Source organism: Staurois parvus, unplaced genomic scaffold (genome assembly GCF_062004578.1).
Source record: "Staurois parvus isolate SC_StPar_1 unplaced genomic scaffold, SC_StPar_1.0 ptg001130l, whole genome shotgun sequence".
Taxonomy (NCBI): Eukaryota; Metazoa; Chordata; class Amphibia; order Anura; family Ranidae; genus Staurois; species Staurois parvus.
This window is the reverse complement of record NW_028318926.1, coordinates 1,711,743-1,733,048: the sequence shown is the minus strand read 5'-3', so window position 1 is coordinate 1,733,048 and position 21,306 is coordinate 1,711,743. Positions and strand designations below refer to the sequence as shown.

At 44.9% G+C, this 21,306-nt stretch overlaps 1 protein-coding gene and 7 non-coding genes across 8 annotated transcripts; all 8 read left to right on the top strand.

Annotated features, from left to right (window-relative positions):
* The first annotated feature begins 1,163 nt into the window (after positions 1–1,163).
* On the top strand, positions 1,164–1,234 carry TRNAG-GCC (transfer RNA glycine (anticodon GCC)). The gene has a single exon. It is a non-coding gene; the product is annotated as a tRNA-Gly (tRNA).
* Positions 1,235–3,813: 2,579 nt separating this feature from the next.
* On the top strand, positions 3,814–3,884 carry TRNAG-GCC (transfer RNA glycine (anticodon GCC)). Its single transcript has one exon. It is a non-coding gene; the product is annotated as a tRNA-Gly (tRNA).
* Positions 3,885–4,773: 889 nt separating this feature from the next.
* Positions 4,774–4,846, top strand: TRNAA-AGC (transfer RNA alanine (anticodon AGC)). The gene has a single exon. It is a non-coding gene; the product is annotated as a tRNA-Ala (tRNA).
* An 8,212-nt stretch (positions 4,847–13,058) lies between these two features.
* Positions 13,059–13,129, top strand: TRNAG-GCC (transfer RNA glycine (anticodon GCC)). The gene has a single exon. It is a non-coding gene; the product is annotated as a tRNA-Gly (tRNA).
* A 2,565-nt stretch (positions 13,130–15,694) lies between these two features.
* LOC149439646 (E3 SUMO-protein ligase KIAA1586-like) lies at positions 15,695–17,373 on the top strand. Its single transcript, XM_089659031.1, has one exon. The coding sequence runs from the start codon at positions 15,751–15,753 to the stop codon at positions 17,314–17,316; it is 1,566 nt and encodes a 521-aa protein (XP_089515157.1). The 5' UTR covers positions 15,695–15,750; the 3' UTR covers positions 17,317–17,373.
* Positions 17,374–17,763: 390 nt separating this feature from the next.
* On the top strand, positions 17,764–17,836 carry TRNAA-AGC (transfer RNA alanine (anticodon AGC)). The gene has a single exon. It is a non-coding gene; the product is annotated as a tRNA-Ala (tRNA).
* A 1,624-nt stretch (positions 17,837–19,460) lies between these two features.
* TRNAG-GCC (transfer RNA glycine (anticodon GCC)) lies at positions 19,461–19,531 on the top strand. The gene has a single exon. It is a non-coding gene; the product is annotated as a tRNA-Gly (tRNA).
* Positions 19,532–20,420: 889 nt separating this feature from the next.
* On the top strand, positions 20,421–20,493 carry TRNAA-AGC (transfer RNA alanine (anticodon AGC)). The gene has a single exon. It is a non-coding gene; the product is annotated as a tRNA-Ala (tRNA).
* The last annotated feature ends 813 nt before the right edge of the window (positions 20,494–21,306 follow it).

Here is a 21,306-nt window from a genome sequence, read left to right as displayed (position 1 = left end):
GATTAGGGCCCATGGAGAGAGCAGATCATTCTCCAATGATGGACAACAACGCGATGAACGCTGAGAGCGAGGCTTGGATTACAACTCTGTATAAAGACAATAAATCTTCCCTTGCGGAGTGGATGGAAAGATGTCATATTAACCCGGTACAGGTCAATGGTCAGAGGAAATATGGTGGCCCTCGTGCAGACTGGGTTGGAGAAGATCCTCTGTTTGGGACAGAAATATTTATCAACAATCTCCCTCAAGAAATCTATGAATAGATCAATGAATTCCACAGTTCAGACTGTTGGAATATTGTATGAGTTTTGTCTTAGGATGGACAGATTAGACAAGTGAAAGCAAAGAGCTGAAAGACAGCACGTGTAGGGGACTTGGCGCATTGAGGGCTGGGTTTGTTGCCGGGCTGTCTGCGGTGTGCTCCCCGATTAATCAAAGCATTTTCTGGGTGAAAGAAAGCCCTTTGCCTAAGCAAAGAAAGAGAGATTGCCAGAGAAAAAGGTCAACTTAGCAGAGGATGGTTTCGATCCATTGACCTCTGGGTTATGGGCCCAGCACGCTTCCGCTGCGCCACTCTGCTCCAGGCCGGAAGACCCAGCAAAAATAGGAGGATGTAATATGCTACCGGTCCAACGGGACAAAAACTTCAGGAAATTCTTTGGCTGGGAGGCAACCTCGCCTGCCGCTCCACGGCCACTTTCCACATTCTGCTTATAGAAGGCTTTCATGGGAAAAGATCGGTTCCTCTCTGTTTCAGGCAGCTCCTATTGACTTTGCAGAGTCTCACATCAGGCCAATGTGGAGCCCCTCTAAAGATCTCCTACGGATGTGAATGGGGAGTGGGTCCATCCGGCAAAGTCGCAAGGTAGATTAATAGGCACTGACATTGATTTTGACAAGTCAACCCCAAGTCAAAGGTACTTAGAAAAAGCTCTGGCCCCGTCTTGGGGCTTTTCTTCTCCAATGGAAAGGCTTTCTAGCCTCAAAGACGCAATGGGCTGTCCTACATGTTCACAGTGGTGGTGTGTACGGCTGAAGAAAGGCATGTCTTTGGGTGGACTTGACCCACATCTGAATGTATTCACAGAGATGGTTACCATGGCCTAAAGCAGCACCTTTTAGCACCTGTCAGGCCAGGGAAGCCACATGTGTCCTGAAAAAGAGCATTGGTGGTTCAGTGGTAGAATTCTCGCCTGCCACGCGGGAGGCCCGGGTTCGATTCCCGGCCAATGCAATTATGCTCACTTTCTATCCAGCTATCGCCTCACAGGTAGCTCAGTATCCCGTCGCCCCCAGATATCCAGTACCTTGGAAGGTGTCAAGGCTCATGTGTATTGTCTAGAACCTGCTAGTCGGTGTGAGCCTTTTTGAAACCACCTCCTTCAAATGACATCATGGAAAGCCATGGGGCCATACCGAAGGAAATGGTTGTTAGTCGCCCACGGACATGCTTGGAGGTGCCACTCTGCCACCAAGAGTTCCACGGATAACACCAGAACCCTCGCTACTGGCTGGAGAAGGAGCTTCTTCCCAAGGGATTCTGCTGTCCAAAGTCTCAGGAAAGAAAAAAGGGACCTCTGTGGAGGAAGAGTGAAAACCTTTGAAATTGGGAAAATGGAGGCTGTCTTGGTGTCTAGCGGCCACAGCCTAACCCATCAATGCTGACACGGGGAGGTGCCTGGAGATATAGCTATCTAACGTGGTAGGTGTTCTGATGCCATCTGATGGTTGGTTTCCAGATTGCATTCTGGGTGATCTTAGATGTATATACAGCATTTAAATGTGAAGCTGCAAGTAGTAAAAAATGAGGAAATATATCTATGCTTTGAGTCTGTGGAATGTAGACCTAATGTGTCATGTCAATAAGCAGCGTACGGGGTAAAAAGGTGATTTTTAATCCTTTGCGCTTGAAGATTGCATCTCTGGCAACAGTGCTAGTGAGAGAGGCAATTGTTGGTGGCAGTGAAGGAGTTGATTGCTGGCAGGTGGTATATAGCACTGGGATGCTGCATTGTGCTGTGCTGAATGAAACACAGTTACACAAAACAGATGGTGGACTTTATGCCGCGTAGCACATAAGAGAGCAGTGATCAACGAGAGCGCAAAGAAAGCACCGGAGCCAAGGGGGATTAGCTCAAGTGGTAGAGCGCTCGCTTAGCATGCGAGAGGTAGCGGGATCAATGCCTGCATCCTCCAAAGGAAAGCCCTCACGTGGGGTGACCTGCTTTGGATTTTTTTTTTCTTCAGGCTCGGCACTGAGCGCTGTGGGAAAAGCCTCGCCTCTCTAGTCAAAAGGCCAAGCAGGAGTCATCCTCGTAACATGTGCCATGGCGTTGACACTCTCGGGCAGATGTGGCTTCAGCCCATAAATTGACACAGAAGGACTAACACAAAGCATAAAGTGCTTGCTTTGCCTGCCAGAAGTCGCGCAAGGCAGTGTTGGACCAAAGCAATCTATTACCCAAAGCACGGCCAGCCTTCCATGGCCAAGAGACAATATTCCATTAGTGCAAAAAGTGCAAGTGCCATGTAGAAGCTGAGAGGTTTCCACTGGTTTTATCACCACAATCACGTCCCACTTCCTTGACACAGAAGTGTCACAGACCCAACCAGAACAGGGCTTTTGGAGGGAACTAGGGGCTAGCCTTCTGCCCACTGATTAGGGCCCATGGAGAGAGCAGATCATTCTCCAATGATGGACAACAACGCGATGAACGCTGAGAGCGAGGCTTGGATTACAACTCTGTATAAAGACAATAAATCTTCCCTTGCGGAGTGGATGGAAAGATGTCATATTAACCCGGTACAGGTCAATGGTCAGAGGAAATATGGTGGCCCTCGTGCAGACTGGGTTGGAGAAGATCCTCTGTTTGGGACAGAAATATTTATCAACAATCTCCCTCAAGAAATCTATGAATAGATCAATGAATTCCACAGTTCAGACTGTTGGAATATTGTATGAGTTTTGTCTTAGGATGGACAGATTAGACAAGTGAAAGCAAAGAGCTGAAAGACAGCACGTGTAGGGGACTTGGCGCATTGAGGGCTGGGTTTGTTGCCGGGCTGTCTGCGGTGTGCTCCCCGATTAATCAAAGCATTTTCTGGGTGAAAGAAAGCCCTTTGCCTAAGCAAAGAAAGAGAGATTGCCAGAGAAAAAGGTCAACTTAGCAGAGGATGGTTTCGATCCATCGACTTCTGGGCCCAGCACGCTTCCGCTGCGCCACTCTGCTCCAGGCCGGAAGACCCTGCAAAAATAGGAGGATGTAATATGCTACCGGTCCTACGGGACAAAAACTTCAGGAAATTCTTTGGCTGGGAGGCAACCTCGCCTGCCGCTCCACGGCCACTTTCCACATTCTGCTTATAGAAGGCTTTCATGGGAAAAGATCGGTTCCTCTCTGTTTCAGGCAGCTCCTATTGACTTTGCAGAGTCTCACATCAGGCCAATGTGGAGCCCCTCTAAAGATCTCCTACGGATGTGAATGGGGAGTGGGTCCATCCGGCAAAGTCGCAAGGTAGATTAATAGGCACTGACATTGATTTTGACAAGTCAACCCCAAGTCAAAGGTACTTAGAAAAAGCTCTGGCCCCGTCTTTGGGCTTTTCTTCTCCAATGGAAAGGCTTTCTAGCCTCAAAGACGCAATGGGCTGTCCTACATGTTCACAGTGGTGGTGTGTACGGCTGAAGAAAGGCATGTCTTTGGGTGGACTTGACCCACATCTGAATGTATTCACAGAGATGGTTACCATGGCCTAAAGCAGCACCTTTTACCACCTGTCAGGCCAGGGAAGCCACATGTGTCCTGCCAAAGAGCATTGGTGGTTCAGTGGTAGAATTCTCGCCTGCCACGCGGGAGGCCCGGGTTCGATTCCCGGCCAATGCAATTATGCTCACTTTCTATCCAGCTATCGCCTCACAGGTAGCTCAGTATCCCGCCGCCCCCAGATATCCAGTACCTTGGAAGGTGTCAAGGCTCATGTGTATTGTCTAGAACCTGCTAGTCGGTGTGAGCCTTTTTGAAACCACCTCCTTCAAATGACATCATGGAAAGCCATGGGGCCATACCGAAGGAAATGGTTGTTAGTCGCCCACGGACATGCTTGGAGGTGCCACTCTGCCACCAAGGGTTCCATGGATAACACCAGAACCCTTGCTACTGGCTGGAGAAGGAGCTTCTTCCCAAGGGATTCTGCTGTCCAAAGTCTCAGGAAAGAAAAAAGGGACCTCTGTGGAGGAAGAGTGAAAACCTTTGAAATTGGGAAAATGGAGGCTGTCTTGGTGTCTAGCGGCCACAGCCTAACCCATCAATGCTGACACGGGGAGGTGCCTGGAGATATAGCTATCTAACGTGGTAGGTGTTCTGATGCCATCTGATGGTTGGTTTCCAGATTGCATTCTGGGTGATCTTAGATGTATATACAGCATTTAAATGTGAAGCTGCAAGTAGTAAAAAATGAGGAAATATATCTATGCTTTGAGTCTGTGGAATGTAGACCTAATGTGTCATGTCAATAAGCAGCGTACGGGGTAAAAAGGTGATTTTTAATCCTTTGCGCTTGAAGATTGCATCTCCGGCAACAGTGCTAGTGAGAGAGGCAATTGTTGGTGGCAGTGAAGGAGTTGATTGCTGGCAGGTGGTATATAGCACTGGGATGCTGCATTGTGCTGTGCTGAATGAAACACAGTTACACAAAACAGATGGTGGACTTTATGCCGCGTAGCACATAAGAGAGCAGTGATCAACGAGAGCGCAAAGAAAGCACCGGAGCCAAGGGGGATTAGCTCAAGTGGTAGAGCGCTCGCTTAGCATGCGAGAGGTAGCGGGATCAATGCCCGTATCCTCCAAAGGAAAGCCCTCACGTGGGGTGACCTGCTTTGGATTTTTTTTTTCTTCAGGCTCGGCACTGAGCGCTGTGGGAAAAGCCTCGCCTCTCTAGTCAAAAGGCCAAGCAGGAGGGTCGCAGAGGAGGGTGGAGCCTGAACATGGCGGCATGGGAGAGGGTGTAGTAAGCACTCTCCGATAGCCTCCCCTCGTTTATCCTCCCTATGAATCCCTGATTGAATGGCCAGCAGCACTAATTGAGTGCAGAGACCCACCTGCAGGAGAGGATTCGTGGAAGCCCGAGGACGATCGGACCCAGGAGAGTGTCAGGAGAGAGACGGGAGGGGGATACCTCTGGGTTTTCCCCCGACGCCCAGCAGCTGTTATCGAGGAGGAGCAGGGTTGCCAGGGAGACGGTCGGGCAGCCTGGAACCTGGAGAGAGCTGAGAGAGGGAAACCTCGTGGTATCTTCTGGCGTCTCGCGGTGTCACGCGGTGGCTTCGGAGGAGCAGGGTTGCCAGGGAGACGGTCGGGCAGCCTAGAGCCAGCTGAGAGAGGGAAGCCTCGTGGTATCCTCCGGCGTCTTGCGGCGGCTTCGGAGGAGCGGGGTCGCCAGGGAGACGCTGGTGAGACGGGCAAGGTATTGGAGCGGCACCGACACGTGGGAAGCCGCGGAGGAGCTCTGGGAGCTCAGAGAAGGAGAGAGATTGCCCGATAGCAGTGCAGGTGGAGGAGAGCAAAAGACATATTGCCCCCACAATATACACCACGTATAAACATATACCTGTCTCCTCTACTTAACCTACCTCCACCCCATATCACCTCCTAACCATTCTCAACTTTACAGTCTTATAAACTTTATATCTTCATTTTCATAAAAGGGTTAAAAAGTATACCTCCTACACTACTCCTTTCTCTATTAAGTATTAACCTGTATATCAACTCCAACTTAAGAGGACTTGTGACCTAAAGATAAGCTACATGAGCTACGTGAGACCCCTAGGAATCCTTTCAAGAGGCTATAAGTGGACAAAAATACAGAGGAGATCTGCTTCTGGAGTGAGGTTCCAACGCGGTGGGTGAGTGATGACCGTGGGTTAGTCTTCAGCCTACAGGTCCCCTTTTTATACACCATTTACATTGGGTTCGTATATTAGACTTTTATATATATTGAGCTCCTGCACTACTTTCCCAAGTATCCAGAATAAGACAGTGTTTTAAAAATTCATCCTGAAAATAAAAGAATTAGGGGATTCCTAGGATAGGTCTGAAGATCGGGAGGAGTAAGAGAACCGAAGTTGCATGAAACAAGAGTAAATATTTCAATAACAACATGAAAGGTAAAAATATAAAAGGGAGCGGGCCTAAGAATACCCAAACTGGTACAATTAAGAAATATGTGTCACAAGGAAATGTTACCCCAGAAAGAACTCAGGGAATAAATGAAAAAAGTGAATTGGATATAAGTGTGGATAATAGTCCGAGACTTTCCCTGGGCCCAGTTTATAACAATCAAATGGAAGGTATTGAACCAAGAGAGTTGGAAAGAGATATGCAAATACCTAACAAAAAAGAAATGGTGGAGATGTTTAAAGGTTTGGAAAACTCAATAAAGCAAGAGATGGGGATGATCCGGGAAGATCTGGGACAACTGTTAACTAGGGTGGAGGAAGTGGAGGAGAAGGTACAAGCCCAGGCTCAGAATATCCTAAAATTAGAGAAATGGATAATTGAAGATAAAAAAGAATACAAGAGATTGCTTTATAGGATGGAAGAACAAGAAAATAGAGAAAGGAGAAATAATATCAGAGTAAGAGGAATCCCGGAACTGACAAAGGGGGAAGATTTAAAAGAATTATCTGGCAAAATCTTGAACTTCATAATGGACAACTCGGATGAGGAGATGTTCAAACTGGATGAAGTATACAGGATTGGGAAGTACCAACAAGGAAAAGGGGTAGAAAAACCGAGAGATATAATTGTTAAATTTCATAATTATGGAGATAGAGAAGAGATATGGAAAAAGATCAAAGGAAAAACAAATATTACATATGGAGGGAAAAATATCCAAATTTTTGCAGATCTGACAGCAGAGACTCTGAGAAGGAAGAGATCACTGAAACCCCTATTAGAAGAGATGAAAAAACAAAATGTGAAATACAGATGGGGTCGTGACTTAAGTTTAATTGGGTGGAGGGATGGAACTACAGCTATTTTAAAATTCCCGGAAGACATGGAGGAATTTTGTGACAAACTTGGACTGCAGAGACAAACGATACCTGGTTGGGAAGTGGAGGAGGGAGAGTTGGATTTTTGTGGGTCAGGAAAGTGGCAGCTGGTCAAAAGAGGAAATAGAGAATTAACAGATAAGGGGATATTGGGGAGGAGGGGGAGGTAAGCGGTCATGGGCAGAGTCAAACCCCCATAGAGGGATCAAAGGTGGAATATGATCCAAAGGCATGGGAAGCCTGGGGGGGGTGGGGAGGTGGGAGGGAGGGGGGGGGGGAGCTGGCAGGGGGGGAGGGTTAGGAAGGGTAGGGGTTGGGGAGAGTTGAGGGAGGGAGGGAGGGAAAAGAATAATAAAGGAAATACTCTGCAGGATAGAGAGAGGTATAAAAAGCAAGGGTAAGGAGAAGGAGGATAGTTATGTGATCTCTAAAAAAAAAAAAAAAAAGATGGAAGATTTACAAGTTATCACTTATAATGTAAAGGGATTAAATTGTCCTGGGAAGAGATTTAGGTTATTTAAGGAATTACATCATCAAGCAGTTTCGGTGGTCTTTTTGCAGGAGACACATCTTGAGATAGAATCTAAGGTGAAGCTGAAATCTAGAGATTACCCAATATGGTATTTTGCAGATTCCCCAATTAAGAGAGCTAAAGGGGTGGCAATAGGGTTCAGAAAAAATATAAGATTTGAATTAAAGGACAGAAAAGTGGACCCAGAGGGGAGATATCTGTTTTTGAAGGGTAAAATACAAGGGGTGGAGTGCACAGTAGCTAATATATATTGTCCAAATAAAAAACCAGAGGAGTACTTGAAGGGTGTGTTAAAAAAGTTGATGGATTTTAAAGAGGGTTGTATAATAGTGGCGGGAGATTTTAATTTTTGTATGGATCCACAAATTGATACAAATTCTAAGGTACAAAGAGAGGGGAGTAGATCTCTAAGACTATTAAAGAAGGTGATCCATGGATGCCAATTGGTAGATTCATGGAGAATCTTGCATATGAAAGATAGAGACTACACATTTTTCTCAAATGCACATCAGATATACTCAAGGTTGGACTATATATTGATAGAACATCACTTTATAGACTCAATGGTTAAAGCAGATATAGGAGTAATGACGCTCTCGGATCATGCCCCTGTTGTATTGAGGATGGGATGGGGGAGGAGAACAGAAGGGGTAGGTTGGAGGTTGAATGAAGCACTTCTCATGGACAAGGATAATGCACAGAGGATTGGGAAGGAAATTGAGAGATTCTTTAAAGAGAACGAGACAGAGGATGTGTCTAAAGCAACAGTATGGGAGGCTCATAAGGCATATATAAGAGGAGTTCTGATTGCAATTGGGGCAAGAAAAAAAAGAGAAAGAAGAGAAAAAATTAGTGGGTTCTTAAAAGATATATCGGAGTTAGAACAACTATATAAAAATAAAATGCTAAAAGAAATTAAGCAGAAGATAATAAAAAAGAAAGAGGAACTGGAAACCCTGATGGAAGAGGAGAGAAGGAGAGTGTATAATAAAGTGTTAAGCGAAAACTATAAATGGGGAGATAGGCCAGGAAAATATTTAATGAGAACCTTAAGGAAAAAAAAAAATAGGAATTATATAGATAAAATAAAAAGCCCTAAGGGAGAAATGGTCCACTCAAATAAAGAAATTGCAAAGACGTTCGCGGACTATTACAGGAAGTTGTATAATATCACTCCATATGATGAAGTAAATAATATGGATAAGGAAAAAAAAAAAAAAAAAAGGAAGATTTATCTAAAAAATGCAGGATTACCAAAAATAAAAGAAGACCAACTAAACTCCCTTGAAGCAGAGATTACACAAGAAGAGATAAGGATAGTAGTAAAAAGTATGGAGATGGGGAAGAGCCCAGGCCCAGATGGTTATACAGTAGGGTATTATAAAAAATTTAGTGAAATATTAAACCCCAAACTGGAAAAATATATGAATGCCCTGGGAGGAGAGATGGACATGAGGGGAGAATCTTTGCAGGCTCATGTGGTACTGTTACATAAAGAAGGGAAAGACGTCTCGCAATGTTCAAGTTATAGGCCCATTTCACTGTTGAATTTGGACACCAAGATATATGCAAAGGTCCTAGCGAATAGGTTGAAGGAGTTTATGCCTACATGGATACATGGAGATCAGGTGGGCTTTGTCCCAGGAAGAGAGGGCAGGGACAATGGGTTGAGATCCCTGATGCTGATTCAGAGAAGTAAAAATGGGGAGTTACCAGCGGTGGCCCTTTCAATTGATGCAGAAAAGGCCTTCGATAGAGTAGACTGGGGCTTCATGATGGATACCTTAGAAGATCTAGGAATAGGAGGTAGAATGAGGGAATGGATTGGAAAACTGTATAGTAAACCCTCGGCAGTGGTAATAGTAAATGGGGAAAAAACAGAACCCATTGGGATGTCAAATGGAACGAGGCAGGGCTGCCCTTTGTCTCCCTTATTATATGTTTTGTCATTAGAGCCTCTTTTATCAACAATAAGGAAAAATGGAGACATAAAGGGAATTCAGATAGGAAGTGTAGAACATAAAGTGGCAGCTTTCGCTGATGATCTGCTGTTTTATGTGGGGAGCCCCAGGATCACACTCCCAAATCTAATGAAATTGTTGAAGGAATATGGAGAATTATCAAATTTAAAAATCAATCCAACAAAAACTGAGATCTTAAACATAAATATCCCAAAAAGTGAACAGGAAAAAATACAAGAAGAGTTTCCCTTTATTTGGAAAGAAAGTGATATAAAGTACTTGGGTGTAAGGCTCAGCACGTCGTATAAAAACTTGTATAAGCTAAACTATATTTCACTATTGAATGAAGTAAAAGGGGAATTAAAAGCGTTAGAGAGAGGAACCCCATCGTGGTTAGGACGTATAAACTTGGTAAAAATGATAATCGTACCAAAAATTTTATACAGATTCCAAATGATACCAATTAAACTCCCGGAAGCTTTTTTTAAAGTGATAAAAAAAATGATAACGGGATATATCTGGAGGAAGAAAAAACCGAGGGTGTCCCATGAGGTATTAAGTAGAGATAAAGAGCAGGGTGGCCTGGGAGTTCCAGATATAAAGAGATATTATAAAGCAGTAATATTAGGAAGAATCTTTGATTGGACGTTCAATGTAGAGGGGAAAAGCTGGATAAAAATTGAGAATACACTTAGTGGAACTAAACTGAATAGTATAATATGGTTACCGACACAATATAGAGGACTGAAGGAGGATTTAAGTTTGTACACTGTAAATGTATTAAGGGAATGGGATAAAATGCACAAATATATGAGATGGGAATTTAACTCTATACTTATGCCACTAAGAAATACAGAATTTTTTCCACCAGGTAGAGAAGAAATAGCAGGTAGATGGTTTACAAAGGAGGACGTCCAACTCAGAGATATAATGGGGGATGGGAAATTGAAGACCTTTAAAGAGCTGGAAAAGGAAAAGGGAAATATTTTCACTAGGCTGGATGAGTGGCGATACTATCAATTAAAACGTTTTTGGGGAAATCTAAAAAAACCCCTGAGAATGAAAGAGGATTGGAATTTGTTTGAAAGGTTGCTGGACACACGGGGTGATGGGAAACATGGAATAGCCAAAGTATATAGAATCCTCACAGATTTAGGCACAAATATTAAACCACTGCACATAGTGAATTGGGAAAGAGACATGGGGGTGGTACTAGATGAAGGAAAACAGAAGAAAATAAATAGATTAGTTCACGGAAATGTAAGTTTGAGGGATGTGGAATTAAATTATAAATGTCTGACAAGATGGCACATTGTTCCGAGTGTGGAGGGAAAGATAAGTGCGGAGAAATCACAGTGGTGTTGGCGAGAGTGTGGGGAAGTGGGGACAGTTTATCATATTTGGTGGGAATGTCCAAAGATTCAAATATTCTGGAAAAAAATAATATATTTAATAGAGAACATCATTGAAATGAATATCGGGTTAGACCCTGGGATATGCCTTTTACATAGTTCAGAAATACCAATTAGTAAATATAAGAAATTAGGTTTAGGGTACTATTTGAACGCAGCAAAAAGCCTGATCCCCAAATATTGGAAGAAAAGAGAAATACCGAAAGAGGAGGAATGGATAGAGAGAGTAAACTGGACTAGGGAGATGGAGAGGATATTTTATATACAGGAAGATAAGATGGAGATACATCTCGCGAGATGGGAAAAATGGGAAAATTTTGTAACAAGTAGGAGAAATTGAAAAATAGAACGTCATAGAGAACAAACTAGTAGGATACGCTTGCTTTGGATACAAGACAAGGGAATGCAGAGCGGGGGGGGGGGGGGGGAGGGGTCAAGGTTTTAAGAGGGGGGGTTATTGAAAACATAAGAAATAATTGTATATTTATGAGGATAGAGTTGAAAATGTCTTTTCGTTATTTTTTTTCTATTGTTATTTCTGTGCAAATACTAATAAATATTTAAATAAAAAAAAAAAAAAAAAAAAAAAGGCCAAGCAGGAGTCATCCTCGTAACATGTGCCATGGCGTTGACACTCTCGGGCAGATGTGGCTTCAGCCCATAAATTGACACAGAAGGACTAACACAAAGCATAAAGTGCTTGCTTTGCCTGCCAGAAGTCGCGCAAGGCAGTGTTGGACCAAAGCAATCTATTACCCAAAGCACGGCCAGCCTTCCATGGCCAAGAGACAATATTCCATTAGTGCAAAAAGTGCAAGTGCCATGTAGAAGCTGAGAGGTTTCCACTGGTTTTATCACCACAATCACGTCCCACTTCCTTGACACAGAAGTGTCACAGACCCAACCAGAACAGGGCTTTTGGAGGGAACTAGGGGCTAGCCTTCTGCCCACTGATTAGGGCCCATGGAGAGAGCAGATCATTCTCCAATGATGGACAACAACGCGATGAACGCTGAGAGCGAGGCTTGGATTACAACTCTGTATAAAGACAATAAATCTTCCCTTGCGGAGTGGATGGAAAGATGTCATATTAACCCGGTACAGGTCTATGGTCAGAGGAAATATGGTGGCCCTCGTGCAGACTGGGTTGGAGAAGATCCTCTGTTTGGGACAGAAATATTTATCAACAATCTCCCTCAAGAAATCTATGAATAGATCAATGAATTCCACAGTTCAGACTGTTGGAATATTGTATGAGTTTTGTCTTAGGATGGACAGATTAGACAAGTGAAAGCAAAGAGCTGAAAGACAGCACGTGTAGGGAACTTGGCGCATTGAGGGCTGGGTTTGTTGCCGGGCTGTCTGCGGTGTGCTCCCCGATTAATCAAAGCATTTTCTGGGTGAAAGAAAGCCCTTTGCCTAAGCAAAGAAAGAGAGATTGCCAGAGAAAAAGGTCAACTTAGCAGAGGATGGTTTCGATCCATCGACCTCTGGGTTATGGGCCCAGCACGCTTCCGCTGCGCCACTCTACTCCAGGCCGGAAGACCCTGCAAAAATAGGAGGATGTAATATGCTACCGGTCCTACGGGACAAAAACTTCAGGAAATTCTTTGGCTGGGAGGCAACCTCGCCTGCCGCTCCACGGCCACTTTCCACATTCTGCTTATAGAAGGCTTTCATGGGAAAAGATCGGTTCCTCTCTGTTTCAGGCAGCTCCTATTGACTTTGCAGAGTCTCACATCAGGCCAATGTGGAGCCCCTCTAAAGATCTCCTACGGATGTGAATGGGGAGTGGGTCCATCCGGCAAAGTCGCAAGGTAGATTAATAGGCACTGACATTGATTTTGACAAGTCAACCCCAAGTCAAAGGTACTTAGAAAAAGCTCTGGCCCAGTCTTGGGGCTTTTCTTCTCCAATGGAAAGGCTTTCTAGCCTCAAAGTCCTACATGTTCACAGTGGTGGTGTGTACGGCTGAAGAAAGGCATGTCTTTGGGTGGACTTGACCCACATCTGAATGTATTCACAGAGATGGTTACCATGGCCTAAAGCAGCACCTTTTAGCACCTGTCAGGCCAGGGAAGCCACATGTGTCCTGCCAAAGAGCATTGGTGGTTCAGTGGTAGAATTCTCGCCTGCCACGCGGGAGGCCCGGGTTCGATTCCCGGCCAATGCAATTATGCTCACTTTCTATCCAGCTATCGCCTCACAGGTAGCTCAGTATCCCGCCGCCCCCAGATATCCAGTACCTTGGAAGGTGTCAAGGCTCATGTGTATTGTCTAGAACCTGCTAGTCGGTGTGAGCCTTTTTGAAACCACCTCCTTCAAATGACATCATGGAAAGCCATGGGGCCATACCGAAGGAAATGGTTGTTAGTCGCCCACGGACATGCTTGGAGGTGCCACTCTGCCACCAAGGGTTCCATGGATAACACCAGAACCCTTGCTACTGGCTGGAGAAGGAGCTTCTTCCCAAGGGATTCTGCTGTCCAAAGTCTCAGGAAAGAAAAAAGGGACCTCTGTGGAGGAAGAGTGAAAACCTTTGAAATTGGGAAAATGGAGGCTGTCTTGGTGTCTAGCGGCCACAGCCTAACCCATCAATGCTGACACGGGGAGGTGCCTGGAGATATAGCTATCTAACGTGGTAGGTGTTCTGATGCCATCTGATGGTTGGTTTCCAGATTGCATTCTGGGTGATCTTAGATGTATATACAGCATTTAAATGTGAAGCTGCAAGTAGTAAAAAATGAGGAAATATATCTATGCTTTGAGTCTGTGGAATGTAGACCTAATGTGTCATGTCAATAAGCAGCGTACGGGGTAAAAAGGTGATTTTTAATCCTTTGCGCTTGAAGATTGCATCTCCGGCAACAGTGCTAGTGAGAGAGGCAATTGTTGGTGGCAGTGAAGGAGTTGATTGCTGGCAGGTGGTATATAGCACTGGGATGCTGCATTGTGCTGTGCTGAATGAAACACAGTTACACAAAACCAGGGCTTTCTTTCTGCCGGAACGCGGCGGTACTGCGTTCCGCCACCTTTTTCTTCTTGTCCCCGCTCACCGACTGCCTCTGCAGAGCTGACAAGCTATGCAGAGCAGCGAAAGTGACAGGTGCCGGACGCGGCTTGTTTATGTCATGCTTGCGCGTGCCCGGCACCTGTCACTGCCGCTGCTCACAGCCGGTGAGCGGGGACATGCACGCTTCACCCCCCCCCCTCTACCGCCAGCGTGTAAACATCGGGGGCGCGCGGCCACCCCCATAGGAAAGGTGTATCTTAGTACACCCGGCGGTGCGCGCTGACGTCATCACGCCCTCTGCTCGTCGATCCTACCATAGCGCGGATCGTCAGCATCAGGTAAGGAGCGGCGATACAATTTTTCTCGCTTTTCTTGCTAATGTGGGGGGGGGGCAGTGTTACTCGCTATTCTTACTAATGTGGGGGGGGGGGCGGTGTTAATCAGCTGCTGTTTATGGGCATTGATGGGCGCTGAAAAATCTGCATTTCATGGGACTGATAAGGCTGCATTTAACCACTTCAGCCTGGAAGATTTTGCCCCTTAATGATAAAGCCATTGTTTGCGATACGGCACTGCGTTACTTTAACTGACAATTGCGCGGTCGTGCGGTGCTGTACCCAAATAAAATTGACTTTTTTTTCCCACAAATAGAGCTTTCTTTTGGTGGTATTTGATCACTTCTGCGCTTTTTACTTTTGCGCTATAAACAAAAAAAAGGGCGACAATTTTGAAAAAAAAAAAATTATCATCATCGGAACCCCCGACCGACTCTTTGTTTAGTTCCGAGAGCTGGGGCAGGTGACAGGCGGAGGCGGAGACGTAATAATAAGGTAAGATTGGCTGTCCTCCTCCCCTGCCTAAAGTACTGACCACTGCCTAAAGTGCTGACCCCTGCCTAAGTACTAACCCCTGGCTAAAGTATCATTGCTGTACATAACCATTTTTAGTTTATTCATATGACCTGACAACTTAGTGCTTTACAATATACAAAGACATTATCTTTGTTGCTTGTTTTCATCTATATTTTCAGATAGTCTTCATCCATCACCCCATCTATTCATCTACTAGACTTCTTTAGAAAGAAGTACATTCTTTTTCTAATTTTTTTTACCATGAAAAAGATAACTAGCTTTTTTGCCAGCGACAATAAAAAAATACAAATATGTGAACCAGAACCAGAACAGGAAACGCAGAGCAGTCAAACTGTTTTACAGTCTGCATCATGTGTTTCTTCACCAATTGAATTGGATTCTGTGTCTTCTGATGAAGTTCTGCCTTCTACTTCAGACACACTTGATGGTCCTTCTTGCACTGATCCAGATTATCTTGAAAGTCCTGCCTGGCCAAGTTGTTGGACTTTGGAGCAAAAAAACTCCTTTTGTGAAAAGAACGATTGGCTGGATTTCCATGATCAGAAGCTTGGGTGCAAGGTATGCAAAAATGTTGGTAGTCTTGGCGTAGAAAAAAAAAATGGCATGAAGATATCGAAGGAATGGGCAAATAATGAGGTAACCAGTTATGGTACCAAGCGATCACAGCAGCTCACTTCTTTAAGAAAAAAAATGTTTGAGCACAAAGAAAGTTCTGTACACAAGGCCGCTTTAAAAATTCTTTTGAAACGAAAAAATGAACATCTTGAAAAGGTTTGTTTAAAACACTTGGCCCAAGAGAAAGACATAACTATGAAGATCTTTCGCACGGCATACAAGATAGCCAAAGAAAACCAGTCCTTCAATAGTTTTTGCTCTGAAATAGATCTGCAGGAGTTAAATGGCGTTAATATGGGCCGCATTCTTCACTCAACAAAAGCCTGCATTAATATTGTGAATCACATCACACAAGAAATGAGAAAAAACTTGGTCAAGGAAGTCGTAAGATCAAAAACTAAAATTGCCCTTATTATTGATGAGTCAACCACTTTAAGTCAAAAATCTACACTGATTGTATATGTTCGATTTCTTCTTGCAAACAGTGCAATGGATTCCCATGTAAATTTCTTTCTTGATTTGGTTCAACTGGAAAGCGTGAACGCAAAAGGAATTTTCACTTCTCTCCTTAACTGTCTGCATTCTTATGGGATAATGGACGACTACTTAAGACAACATTTGATCAGTGTTACATGTGATGGTGCAGCCGTGATGTTAGGCAATAAGAGCGGTGTTGGGACATTGTTGAAGGAACAATTTCCTTCAATTATTCTGTGGCACTGTGCTAATCACAGATTAGAATTGTCAGTTGGAGATACGGTCAAACAAACATCAGGAATTAATAGGTTTAAGGCCTTTATGGATAAGTTGTATGTACTATATCATGCATCTCCCAAAAACAGCAGAGAACTGCAAGCCTGTGCTAGCTCCCTAGAGGCGCAGCTTTTAAAAATAGGACGAGTTCTCAGTACGAGATGGGTGGCATCTACTTTTCGTTCTGTGTTAGCAGTGTGGCAAAGCTACAGAGTGTTGGTTCATCATTTTGAAGAAGCAAAGCAAGATACCACCCGGGACAAGACTGAACGCTGTATGTATGAAGGCCTATTGAGAAAAATTACCAGCACAAACTTTTTATTGGATTTGGGACTCATGTGCGATGCTCTTCAAGAGTTGTCTGAATTAAGCTTGGTGTTGCAAGAGCGAAGAATAAATCTATACAGGGCAAATAAAAAAATACAAACTGTTGTACAACTCTTTGAAAGTAGAAGAACAGAGCCAGGTTCTTATTATAAAGAAGCAGCTGCTGCCTCTGAAAAGCTCTGTTTCCAGGGAATCTCCCTTTACAGAAAAGAAGCTAAGAATGACCCTCCCATAAGTCCTGATGTGTTTTATGAAAAATTAAAATCTTCAATAGAGAGTAGACTGCTCACTGAAAATGATTCTGTTTTTGCCAACTGCACCAGGGTGCTTGACTCCAAACATTGGCCTGACAATGTTGAGAAAAAGCTTACATTTGGAGAGGATGAAATTAGAAATTTGTCCATTAGATTCCAGTTGAATGAAAGGAAAATGATACATGGTTTCAGAGAGTATTTGATTGAGAAAACCTTGCCTGATGACCTGCGCCCTCTTATAAATGCTATTGAAAGTATCCCAATTTCATCCAGTGAGTGTGAAAGAGGATTCTCACAAATGAATTTAATAGTTACTCCCAACAGAGCTTCCCTTCTGACAACAACCATTTCAGGACTACTGTTTATCAGAGTTAATGGTCCTCCTCTACGTTGCTTTGATCCCTCTAAATATGTAGATTCATGGCTACTTCATGGTCGTCATGCTGCTACTGATGTCAGAAGCAAGGAGAGAAGCAGAGAAAAAGCACATGACAAGAACGCTGAAATCATCTGGAAATGTCTCTGAGCCTTTTGGAGGTGATGGTACATTTAAACTTGAATGTGTCATTAGTCCCCTGTTATTCCCCCCCCTTTCTTTTCATGTATTCACTTTACTAAACTGTGATTAATATATGTAACTGCAAAACTTATAAATAAACACCTTTCAAAAAGGAAATGTCTCTGAGCTTAATTTTGGTAAGTATTCCAATTTTTTTACACATTGTACTGCATTGCTTTTTATGTAATTCCATACATTTACTTTTATAGCCCCTCCCAAATTTTACTTGCATTCCTGTTCTCTAAAGGGGTGGTCCTAGGGTTTGATGGGGGCGTGGCCAGGTTTGGGTGGGGGAGTTCCACCACCTTTCCTCTGAGAAAAAAAGCCCTGCACAAAACAGATGGTGGACTTTATGCCGCGTAGCACATAAGAGAGCAGTGATCAACGAGAGCGCAAAGAAAGCACCGGAGCCAAGGGGGATTAGCTCAAGTGGTAGAGCGCTCGCTTAGCATGCGAGAGGTAGCGGGATCAATGCCCGCATCCTCCAAAGGAAAGCCCTCACGTGGGGTGACCTGCTTTGGATTTTTTTTTTCTTCAGGCTCGGCACTGAGCGCTGTGGGAAAAGCCTCGCCTCTCTAGTCAAAAGGCCAAGCAGGAGTCATCCTCGTAACATGTGCCATGGCGTTGACACTCTCGGGCAGATGTGGCTTCAGCCCATAAATTGACACAGAAGGACTAACACAAAGCATAAAGTGCTTGCTTTGCCTGCCAGAAGTCGCGCAAGGCAGTGTTGGACCAAAGCAATCTATTACCCAAAGCACGGCCAGCCTTCCATGGCCAAGAGACAATATTCCATTAGTGCAAAAAGTGCAAGTGCCATGTAGAAGCTGAGAGGTTTCCACTGGTTTTATCACCACAATCACGTCCCACTTCCTTGACACAGAAGTGTCACAGACCCAACCAGAACAGGGCTTTTGGAGGGAACTAGGGGCTAGCCTTCTGCCCACTGATTAGGGCCCATGGAGAGAGCAGATCATTCTCCAATGATGGACAACAACGCGATGAACGCTGAGAGCGAGGCTTGGATTACAACTCTGTATAAAGACAATAAATCTTCCCTTGCGGAGTGGATGGAAAGATGTCATATTAACCCGGTACAGGTCTATGGTCAGAGGAAATATGGTGGCCCTCGTGCAGACTGGGTTGGAGAAGATCCTCTGTTTGGGACAGAAATATTTATCAACAATCTCCCTCAAGAAATCTATGAATAGATCAATGAATTCCACAGTTCAGACTGTTGGAATATTGTATGAGTTTTGTCTTAGGATGGACAGATTAGACAAGTGAAAGCAAAGAGCTGAAAGACAGCACGTGTAGGGGACTTGGCGCATTGAGGGCTGGGTTTGTTGCCGGGCTGTCTGCGGTGTGCTCCCCGATTAATCAAAGCATTTTCTGGGTGAAAGAAAGCCCTTTGCCTAAGCAAAGAAAGAGAGATTGCCAGAGAAAAAGGTCAACTTAGCAGAGGATGGTTTCGATCCATCGACCTCTGGGTTATGGGCCCAGCACGCTTCCGCTGCGCCACTCTACTCCAGGCCGGAAGACCCTGCAAAAATAGGAGGATGTAATATGCTACCGGTCCTACGGGACAAAAACTTCAGGAAATTCTTTGGCTGGGAGGCAACCTCGCCTGCCGCTCCACGGCCACTTTCCACATTCTGCTTATAGAAGGCTTTCATGGGAAAAGATCGGTTCCTCTCTGTTTCAGGCAGCTCCTATTGACTTTGCAGAGTCTCACATCAGGCCAATGTGGAGCCCCTCTAAAGATCTCCTACGGATGTGAATGGGGAGTGGGTCCATCCGGCAAAGTCGCAAGGTAGATTAATAGGCACTGACATTGATTTTGACAAATCAACCCCAAGTCAAAGGTACTTAGAAAAAGCTCTGGCCCCGTCTTGGGGCTTTTCTTCTCCAATGGAAAGGCTTTCTAGCCTCAAAGACGCAATGGGCTGTCCTACATGTTCACAGTGGTGGTGTGTACGGCTGAAGAAAGGCATGTCTTTGGGTGGACTTGACCCACATCTGAATGTATTCACAGAGATGGTTACCATGGCCTAAAGCAGCACCTTTTAGCACCTGTCAGGCCAGGGAAGCCACATGTGTCCTGCCAAAGAGCATTGGTGGTTCAGTGGTAGAATTCTCGCCTGCCACGCGGGAGGCCCGGGTTCAATTCCCGGCCAATGCAATTATGCTCACTTTCTATCCAGCTATCGCCTCACAGGTAGCTCAGTATCCCGCCGCCCCCAGATATCCAGTACCTTGGAAGGTGTCAAGGCTCATGTGTATTGTCTAGAACCTGCTAGTCGGTGTGAGCCTTTTTGAAACCACCTCCTTCAAATGACATCATGGAAAGCCATGGGGCCATACCGAAGGAAATGGTTGTTAGTCGCCCACGGACATGCTTGGAGGTGCCACTCTGCCACCAAGGGTTCCATGGATAACACCAGAACCCTTGCTACTGGCTGGAGAAGGAGCTTCTTCCCAAGGGATTCTGCTGTCCAAAGTCTCAGGAAAGAAAAAAGGGACCTCTGTGGAGGAAGAGTGAAAACCTTTGAAATTGGGAAAATGGAGGCTGTCTTGGTGTCTAGCGGCCACAGCCTAACCCATCAATGCTGACACGGGGAGGTGCCTGGAGATATAGCTATCTAACGTGGTAGGTGTTCTGATGCCATCTGATGGTTGGTTTCCAGATTGCATTCTGGGTGATCTTAGATGTATATACAGCATTTAAATGTGAAGCTGCAAGTAGTAAAAAATGAGGAAATATATCTATGCTTTGAGTCTGTGGAATGTAGACCTAATGTGTCATGTCAATAAGCAGCGTACGGGGTAAAAAGGTGATTTTTAATCCTTTGCGCTTGAAGATTGCATCTCCGGCAACAGTGCTAGTGAGAGAGGCAATTGTTGGTGGCAGTGAAGGAGTTGATTGCTGGCAGGTGGTATATAGCACTGGGATGCTGCATTGTGCTGTGCTGAATGAAACACAGTTACACAAAACAGATGGTGGACTTTATGCCGCGTAGCACATAAGAGAGCAGTGATCAACGAGAGCGCAAAGAAAGCACCGGAGCCAAGGGGGATTAGCTCAAGTGGTAGAGCGCTCGCTTAGCATGCGAGAGGTAGCGGGATCAATGCCCGCATCCTCCAAAGGAAAGCCCTCACGTGGGGTGACCTGCTTTGGATTTTTTTTTTCTTCAGGCTCGGCACTGAGCGCTGTGGGAAAAGCCTCGCCTCTCTAGTCAAAAGGCCAAGCAGGAGTCATCCTCGTAACATGTGCCATGGCGTTGACACTCTCGGGCAGATGTGGCTTCAGCCCATAAATTGACACAGAAGGACTAACACAAAGCATAAAGTGCTTGCTTTGCCTGCCAGAAGTCGCGCAAGGCAGTGTTGGACCAAAGCAATCTATTACCCAAAGCACGGCCAGCCTTCCATGGCCAAGAGACAATATTCCATTAGTGCAAAAAGTGCAAGTGCCATGTAGAAGCTGAGAGGTTTCCACTGGTTTTATCACCACAATCACGTCCCACTTCCTTGACACAGAAGTGTCACAGACCCAACCAGAACAGGGCTTTTGGAGGGAACTAGGGGCTAGCCTTCTGCCCACTGATTAGGGCCCATGGAGAGAGCAGATCATTCTCCAATGATGGACAACAACGCGATGAACGCTGAGAGCGAGGCTTGGATTACAACTCTGTATAAAGACAATAAATCTTCCCTTGCGGAGTGGATGGAAAGATGTCATATTAACCCGGTACAGGTCTATGGTCAGAGGAAATATGGTGGCCCTCGTGCAGACTGGGTTGGAGAAGATCCTCTGTTTGGGACAGAAATATTTATCAACAATCTCCCTCAAGAAATCTATGAATAGATCAATGAATTCCACAGTTCAGACTGTTGGAATATTGTATGAGTTTTGTCTTAGGATGGACAGATTAGACAAGTGAAAGCAAAGAGCTG